Here is a 9,377-nt window from a genome sequence, read left to right as displayed (position 1 = left end):
ACCCAGAACCCTGCTGCTCCCTCAGCATCCCTCTCCTGTTACCCTGCCCAGGAAATCAAGCTTCCAGCTGCCTCCCACAGCCCTCAGCTTCCCTGGGAAGGGGATGTGACAGCAAGGATGCTGTCCTGCCCCACAGAGCCCGGGAGAGGTGCAGATCTGTCCCAGGAACCCTTTGCTGCCCATCATCCTGCCCAGAGATGCTGCAGGAGCTCCCCTGCCTGGCTTTGGCTGTGCTGCCTCAACTCTCCTCACTGCCCCAACAGAAACACCAGCTCCAAGTCACTCTAGTGATAATCTCCAGCAGGAAAGAATTTATTTGGGTCTGGGTAAGAAAATGGGTGAGCTGCTGGTTACCTGATCCCTTGTCATGCCCTGGTTTGTTTACAGAGACAGCCCAGCCAGCCAAATACCTCACTGCAGGCATCAGGGGCAGTTTGAGTCGCAAAAAGGATTTAAGGAGGTGGGACAGAAAAAGAAAAAACACTCTGTGAGTTTGTGCCAAGCCTTAGAGATCTGTTACTAACAGGTTAATTTTTAGACTTAACCTTTCAAGCATTAGAAGTAAACAAGGAATAAGGAAGCTTATTCCTCCTTCTTAGGAGAAGGACTATTTTAAATTGAGTGTAGCCCAGTGCCCAAGTCTCAGCTGGTTCTAACTGTTACAGCCAAATCCACTCCCAGCTGAGCAGCCAGCCTTGGCTCCCTGCCACTGCACACAATTACACGGGGACAAAGAAAAGCTCAGGTTAAGAACCTGCAGTAGTTTCTAGTCAATTATGGTGCTTAAACCCATTTTTCTCAGTCAAGACCCGAGGCCAGAAGAGCTGAAAATTACAGCTCTACACCCTGGAGCTTCACATGAGTTTTGGGACTGTGAAATGCAGTATTTTAAAGAATATATCATCCAGATGAATAGAAATATCATAATTTATTCCATTTGGTATAAAAAAGGTTATAATCATGTAACAAAACTAAGTCTTCATAAGAAGAAATATATTATTTCACATCATAAATAAATCGGCAAACATACAACCCCTTGGCAACTCAAAAAAAAAAAAAAGCACTCGCCTGGTGCTTTCATGTCAGTACTTGGGAAACAGGAAGAGCTGACAGATACACACACAGGATTATTGTACCAAAAAATACTGAGGTATTTGGTTTCTCTAGAACTGAAACTTTACGTGTGTGAAGGCAAAAAAAAAAAAACAAAAAACCCAACAACAATGCACTAATGTAAAAATAAATAAATAGGACTGTCTTATAAAAGGGGACAGCATCAGTGTTGCTCAAAGTGTCCAGGAATGGGAATACTGGTGAGCATGCTACTAAACATGGAGCAGGCTTGGGACAGACAGAAGACAAGGAGGGACAGCTCAGGAAGAGCCAATGTCCTTTGATCTCTGTGCAGACATCCAGACATTTGCTTGAGAAGTCAGAAACACCTGGTTCCTGTGGCATGGGCGAGCTCCTCTCCATGGACACGCCAACAGCTCCCCACAAAACACGAGCGCCACCGTCCCTGCCCTTATTGCACCTCTGAGACAGCAAGTCTGAGTCCTGGCCACCTTCTTCACCTGCTTTTTCAGCAGCTGGGGGAAGTGGTGATGGGGCTCTGAAGGTAGCTCAAAGCACTGGACGTGGTGTGCACCGGGATGGAGACGGGGAAGTTGAAGACCGTGGTGGTGGATGCCCCCCTGTCCAGCACGGCCATGGCGGGGCTCCCCGCTTCTGCCGAGCAGTTGGGGGCCAGCACCTGCGACTCGAACTGCAGCAGCTGCCCCATGAAGCTGAAATTCGGGGAGATGATGCTCCTCCTCTGCTTGACAAACTCGAAGGCTTCGTCCAGTTTGACTCTGTTGGTCCTCATGAGGTAAGCGAGGCAGATGGTGGCGGAGCGGGAAATGCCAGCCTGGCAGTGCACAAAGACCCTTCCTCCCTCGTTCTTCACCGAGTCTGAAAGAAAAAAATCAAAGCACACAGTTAGCAAACAAGTCTCGCTGCTTCCAGAGGTGGGAAAAGCACAGACTGCTGTTTTACATTTCTTTAATCCATCCCTTCCTCAGCCTAATAGGTGCACCCGGAGCTTTTGAGACAAAGGGAGTCTTTGTCCCGAGGAAAGCAGCTATTTTCACTCTGGGCTCCAATTCCAATTACACTAATAGCTCCTCCAGGTCACTTCAGCAGTCTCGCAAGATTACTTTAATACTGATCCGCTTAAATTCACTCTTTTCTGCAAGACCAGTGCCTCTTCAATCAAGGTTTCAAACAGCTTTACAAAGCTAAGATTATGCCTGTGAGTAGAATTAAACTAATGGAAATGGTCCCCAAGTTTACCTTCCCAATGGAATGTTATTCCCCAACCTCAAGCGGAGGTTTCACCGCGGGAAAAAACCATGCCAAAAATCACTTCCCAGGGGACATTAACCCGGAAAAAGCGCAGATTGCAAAAAAGAGCTCATTTACCGATGAAATCGATCGCCTCGTTGAACCAGGAGCTGATATCCGCCTTATGGTTGTCCTCCACGGGGATGCTTTTGTACTGGTAGTGCCCCTCGAAGTGGTTGGGGCAGTTGGCCGAGACGTTGATCAGCGCCGTGATGCCCAAAGCGTCCAGCATGTCCTTGCGGGAGGCGTGATAGGCGCTTCCCAAGTACAGGAACGGCAGGATCTCCACGGGCCCGCCCTGGAAGCAGAGAGGAGCAGCGGCGCTCAGCCCCGGCCGGCGCCCCGCGGCAGCGCTGCCCGCCCGGCGGCTCCGCCCGCGGCCCCCGGCGCTCACCTGGTCGTAGAGCGGGGTCCCGCAGGAGCTGCAGCCCGAGTCGGCGCTGCCGGGCGCGGGGCTGGCGCTCAGGGGCAGGCTGAGCCCGGCGGGGGCGGCCGGCTTCGTGCAGAGCTCGGAGCAGGCGGACGCGAAGGCTTCGTAACCTCCTGCGGGGGCAGAGCGGGGAGAGGTGAGCGCACGGCCGGGACGGGGGGCACAGCGGGGCGAGCCGGCCCGGCTCCCCGGTGCCCTCCGCGGGGCCACCCGGCCCGGCTCCCCGGTGCCCTCCGCGGGGCCACCCGGCCCGGCTCCCCGGTGCCACTCACCCTTGAGGAAGCAGATGCGGGCGCCGCGGGCCTCCCGGCAGAGGGTGCCGAGCGCCAGCAGCATGGTGCTGTCGCGCTTGGGCGCCTCCAGGTCGGCGCTGCGCTCGTCCAGCAGCACCACGGTGTGGAAGAGCCCCTGGCGCAGGCGGGCGCGGAGCTCCTCGTTGGGCACGACGTGCTCCAGGGCCAGGGCGCCCTTGGCGCGGCGCCGCACGATGGTGCTGAGGCGGACGTTGCAGGAGCCGCGGATGTGCGCGGCGTTGAAGGAGAAGAAGGAGCGGCAGTCCAGCACCAGGCACTGCGCGCCGCGCTCCTGCAGCAGCGCCCGCAGCGCCTCGCACTCCAGCGCGCACACCCGCAGGTTCACCATGGCCGGGCAGCGATGGGTGGCCGGTTGGATGGCTGGGTGGGTGGATGGAAGGGATGGAAGGGAGGGCAGGGAGGTGCCGCTGTCCCCGCGTGTCCCGGTGCCGCGCTCGCTCCCGCCCTTATATCGGGGCCGCGCCGGCGGGACGGCGTTTTCTCAATGGGGCCGCGTCACGTGGTGCCGATAGGGGGCGGAGCCGCCCGCCGGCCACCGGGGCGGGCGGGAGCGCGCGGGCGCGTGCACGGGGGGGTGTGTGTGTGTGTGTGTGTGAACACCTGGACACAGCTGGACACGCGAGTGCACACGGGTACGCGCACGGACGTGTGCAGACACGGCCGGAGTGCACACACTCCCCCGCCCCGATACAAATATATATAAAAATATATGTAAAAATATATGTATAAAAATATATGTATAAATATATATATACACACATAATATATATATATAAAATTATATATATATAAAGTATATATATATAAAATACACTAAAATATATGTATGTATATGTAAATTTATTAAAATATATATAATATATATATTATAAAAATATATGATTATAAAAATACATAAACATATAAAAGAAAAAATATACCAAAATATAATATGTAAATATATGTATATATATACACATATACAGACATATAAAATAAATAATTATACAGAATATATATTTTATATGTTATGTATAAATATATAGATGTATATATACATGTATATAAATATATACATCTAAATGCATACACATATATTCACATGTATTTGTCTATTTTTATATATATATGTATGTATAGGTGTGTGTATGTATATGTGCCTATGTCTATGTATCTATGTGTATATGTGTGGCTATATATTTAAAAATATGTGTATATATCTCTGTATATATTTATAAATTGTGTATATATATGTGTGTGTGTGTGTGTGTGGATATAAGTATGTATTTATATTTTTATTTTTATTGTGGCTATATATTTAAAAATATGTGTATATATCTCTGTATATATTTATAAATTGTGTATATATATATGTGTGTGTGTGTGGGTATAAGTGTGTATATATTTTTATTTTTATTTTTATTTTTATTTTTATTTTTATTTTTATTTTTATTTTTATTTTTATTTTTATTTTTATTTTTATATATACATACATATATATATATATATATGGTTGATTAAAAACTCTGTGTAAGAAATCCCCCCTGCCCTGGGCTGATCCCCCAGCAGAGGAGGGGAGGATTCTGCAGCAGCACTGGCTGCTCCCTCCTTTCCCACAGAATCCAAGGCAAGGAGCAGCAGCGTGGGGATGTCGAGCTTTGGATGAGGCTGTCATTATTCTCCTAAAATATTTGTCTAAAGGAGCCAGCAGACACATACATATATTTGTATTCACGCATAGGCATGGCTACATGTTCAGTCAAACCCACACATAAATAAATGTGTGCACACATATATTTGTGTATATGTTTATAATGTAAACACATATTTGAGAGCCGTTCCCATCATGTTTCATGGACATGGAAAAACACACACAGAGACCCTTGCAAAGTTCATTTTTCTCCATGAGACCCCTCCAGGGGTCGGGGCTGCCCAGTAACCGGCAGGGCACTGCTGGGAGCTCTCTTTTTTTCCCCCCTCTTCGGTGCATCAGCACTTCCCAAAAATTTTCTTTTTTTTCCGTGGATGACTGACTTCCACCGAGCCACTGGGGTGTTTCTTACTCAGGGCTTCCAGTCAGCGCTGCTGCCACTTCCCCTGCTCTGCTGTGCCCCTGGTGTCCCCTCCGGGTACCCCAGCCCTCTCTGCCCATCTGCCGTGTCCCACCCCAGCAATTCCTCTCCCCCCGCTCTGCCCTGCTGCTCCCTGCTCGCCCCATTCTGTGTTTTCAGTTCCCCCTCAGGCTGCTGCTGTTGAGGAGAGCTCTGCACCCACCCACCCCTCACCCCAGGCTCCTCTGTCCCCTCTCCAGCCCCACCAGGTCCCCCCCATCACTCCTCACATTTTCTGCTCCCTCAGGCTTTGACCGCCTCAGCCCAGCCGGGCTGTGTGTCCAGCTGAGATCTCCAGGGTTTTCCAGGTCCCCAAGGGGGTCCAGGAGGAGGAGGATGGCCAAGGGGCACGGGTGGGTGAGTGCCAGCTCTGGCTCACCCACAGGATTGTCTCTGCTCTGCTGAGCACTGGCTTTTCCTGCCAGAACTGCAGCCTCAAAGTGAATCTGTTATTTCAACACGTTCCTTTTAAAATAAACACGGGATTGCACTTTTCATTCCATTTATTTATTGTTGTTCTTTCAGCAGCGGGCTGGAAGCAGATTGCAGGAGGAACACTCACACACTTGGGTGCTGGGGAATGACTCCTCTCCATCACAGCAGCCCCTCAGGAGCCACCAGCTGGGCAGGGGGCACACGTCCCACCACAGGGACATCACCCCTGGTGGCAGCAGCCCCATCTGTCCCCTTTGGACGTGCTGTGCTCCCAGGCAGCACCTCAAAAGATGTGACATCACCGAGCTCTGGTGTCCTTGCACATCATCTGTGCAACACCAGCCTGCCCAGATCGTTGTGAGGAGACGAGCAGCAGGAATTCTCCGGGATGGGTTCCTTGCCAGCTTCTTGCAGCACGAGCCAGCACGACAGATGGCCACAGGACAGGGCTGTGCTCATCATTTTTCCTGGAGGAAATGGACCTCAGACACGGAGATTTCTGAGAGTCTGTACCAGGAATTGCTTCAATTTTCTCCCTTTGAGTGTGATGTGGGAGCGATTTAAGGCATCTCCTGGCGGGGGCACGGGAGAGGCAGAGTCTGTCCAGCCCTGTGGGATTAGGAACCTTAAAATAATGAAATCACAGCATGGTTTGGGCTGGGAGGGAGTAAAGAGCATCTATTCCACCCCATGTCTGGCTCACAGGTATCCCTGTGCCACTGACAGGCTTTTCTCTCCTCGTCCTAAACCCTTCTCAGCATCCCACAAATCTAAAAAACAGAGATTTTTTTCCCCCCGAGTCTGGCATCTTCAATTTTCCCCGAGTTTAAAGAAATTTCCAGGCCTGCCACCTGCCCAGCCAAGGGACAATGTGCTCTCAGTGACATCCACTTTTCTCGTCGTGATGTTAACCAGCACCACACAAATACTGAATATGAGCCAGGGCTTGGGCCAGGTACCTTGGCTGCTGTGAGCCAGGGCAGGGATGACACCCCACCGAGGCCTTTGCACAAAGGGAATTTATCTCCACAACAATGATAATTGCTTTTCAATGCACTTATGTAACTGTGAGGCTTTGGAATCTGGTCTTGTTTATACCCGGTGTAAATCAGGAAGAAAAAAATTCATCACATGTGGCAGTGTGTACTTAATCACTCACAATCCTGGGCTGGCTATTTCCTTGCTTTATTTTTGTTTTCTTTTCTTAAATAAACCTGCCTTAAGAACGCAAGAAAGCAGAATACAAAGCAGGCCTGAAGTGCCTTTTAGAAGCTCATACCGCCTTGAATAGTTCGCTAAAGGGTTCATTTTCCTGCCCTAACAAAAGCCAGGAAATACAAAATTAACCCCTTCCTCCAAAACAATCCGTGTTTGCGCCGGGCCACGGTGCCTTTGTGAGGGCAAGAATAGAAACATGAGCGTGGACTGTGGGGGTGGGAGTGAGGCTTTTCTGAGAGCAGATGGGACCCACTCCCATTATCCCTGAGCTTAAACATTCCCTGTTCTCTGCCAAAACATGTCCCAGGACATGAGGACATGAGGACATGAGGACATGAGTGTGAGCATTATGGACTTCTTGGGAAAATGACTTCATGGATCACGGCACAGCTGAGTGTGGGTTTTTTTTGGTCTCAGCAGGAGCTCAGACCTGTCCTGGCTCCTGCAGGGACCAGGGCTCTCCCCTGGCTGATGTTTTTTGGAGCTGACAGAGCTGCAGAGAGCTCCTGCTCTGCCCGACAGCGATGCCAGCTTGTCCCAGCTCGGTGACAAGTGTGACAGCCCCTGGCCTGGAACGGGCCCATTGCACAAAGCACTCACCCAGTCCCACTGGTTATTCAGGCTTTTTAACCAGTCACCCATGGCCAGGATCAAATGGAACCACTCCAGAATTACAGCCCCTGGACCAGACCCCAGCCTGGATCTCCCCGCCTGCTCAGTGCAAGTTTTGCCTGAATAAAGGTACAGAGTATGGAGCCCCAGCACTTGAGACACGGGACAAAAATGCATGTGGGAACATTTGGAAACCGTGCTGGATGCATTTCTTCAGCATGTGTAACATTTTCTCTGAATTCAGTTTCACAACCCAGCATTTCCTTTTGTAAATATTTGGACAGATTCTTACAGAGGCACGGATTCATAAAAAACAGAAGGAAAAAGAAAGGAAAGATACATAGGGAGAGAGAGAAGTAAAAAGAAGGAAGCAAGCGAGCAAGGGAGGAGGGAAGGACAGATGGAGAGAAAGAAAGGGAAACAAAAAAAGGATTCAGAGATGAAAGGTCACAGTAAAGAGAACACAAACAATATAGAATTACTGATGACTCACACTGCAAAGAAAACATTATTTTTTTATGCATTTAGATCCCAAGATTTAACCCTTTGGCCAGGGTTTGGCTGAGCTCAGACTGCCTGAAATCCTTGTTCTCAGAGCTGGTGAGAAGGGGGAATAGGGTGGCAGGAGGGTGAGATGAAAAGCAGCTCTGGGCTGAGGTCTCACTCCTGGAGAGCCTGGTACATTTATTTCTGTGAGCCACGAGTGAAAAGGGCTGGTGTCAGAGCTTGGATATTTCAGCTGGGGACACATCTGGACGCTGATGGACTTTGGGGATATGGAAAAGCCCTTTCTGCCAGCCCTGCCTGAGGAAATGTCAGCTCCCTGCCCTACTGGCTGCTCCCAGGGGCTGGCACAGTGGGTGCCAGTCCAGCACAGAGAGACCCCAGTGGGCACTCCTGGGCTCTGTGCTCCTCACCACGAGCTGCTGGGAGCTCCCATCTCCTCCTGATGCTGCGGGCAGAGCTCCAAACTCTCCAAAACCCAAAGATCCCAGAGCTGCAGCCGGGCTTGGCCAGCAGCTCTGCCAGCAGCCAGCACGGTGTGACCCTGGAGCTGTGTTCCCCTGTCACAGACCCACCAAAGGCTCGTCACAGCCTCAAACTCAGGACTGGCAGCGTGGACAGTGCCCCATGCCCATCCTGCCAGGCTCCACTCCACCGAGCAGCTCCTGCAAGGCAGAAGTTCTGCTTTCTCCTCCGTGACTCACAGAGCTGCCTGGGGCAAGTTGCTTCGTGCTGCGTTTTAACATGATTACAGGCATTACAGAGCCAGCCTGGGATACCTGGATTTGATATTCAAAACCCTTAAATACCTGCCTGCAAAGGAAAAGCTCTGGGAATTAGTGGCACTGATACACTTCGCAGCTCTGGGATCAGCTTAGTAGGGCAAATGGTTTAGGCAATTTAATCTTACATTTAATTGCCTCTATTAATCTGCTATGAATCATGCCTTGCACTAGGCATGAGGGTATTTATTCAATAAAATCGCTGTATTTGTAAAGTTCTCATACTTCAAGATGAAAGGCATTAGATACACAATAAAATATACTTATGGGAAATTATTCTTCCTATTGCTGGGACGGGTATTTTCTCAACAACAGCTCCTGATGGCTGGCAGGGCAAGGCAAGGCTTCCGTGGGAGGAGGCTGAATTTGAATAGAAAACAAATGACGTAGCTCTCACCAGGAGCAGGGAGAGGCGTGCTCTCCTCCCCAGAACATGAGCCTCGGGTTTATTGCCTGTCAGGTGATGTCAGCGTTTTGTGGGCGCAGTGACTCTGGGAGAGCTTCACATTCCCAGAACCATCCATCCTCATAAAGATTGAGATAAGAGCTGCTGAGGCACTGCCATTTGTTCTTCTGTCCTTCTTATCTTCCCAGAGAGGTGAAGGCT

The 9,377-nt window shown here is 50.2% G+C and overlaps 1 protein-coding gene across 2 annotated transcripts; it reads right to left on the bottom strand.

The window, feature by feature from the left end:
• Positions 1 to 285: 285 nt before the first annotated feature.
• DUSP1 (dual specificity phosphatase 1) lies at positions 286 to 3,579 on the bottom strand. Of its 2 annotated transcripts, XM_039701623.1 has the most exons (4): positions 3,088 to 3,577; positions 2,780 to 2,928; positions 2,464 to 2,683; positions 286 to 1,953 (listed from the first exon to the last, which is right to left on the bottom strand). In XM_039701623.1, the coding sequence occupies exons 1-4, from the start codon at positions 3,455 to 3,457 to the stop codon at positions 1,583 to 1,585; spliced, it is 1,110 nt and encodes a 369-aa protein (XP_039557557.1). In that variant the 5' UTR covers positions 3,458 to 3,577; the 3' UTR covers positions 286 to 1,582. The 2 variants fall into 2 exon arrangements, with proteins under 2 accessions (XP_039557557.1, XP_039557556.1); XM_039701622.1 differs by having other exon boundaries at positions 2,780 to 3,579.
• Positions 3,580 to 9,377: the final 5,798 nt, after the last annotated feature.

The sequence above is a fragment of the Passer montanus genome, unplaced genomic scaffold, assembly GCF_014805655.1.
Source record: "Passer montanus isolate IOZ18808 unplaced genomic scaffold, ASM1480565v1 scaffold15, whole genome shotgun sequence".
NCBI classification, from domain to species: Eukaryota; Metazoa; Chordata; class Aves; order Passeriformes; family Passeridae; genus Passer; species Passer montanus.
Note: the sequence above shows the minus strand (reverse complement) of the source record. Positions and strands in the feature narration are given on the sequence as shown.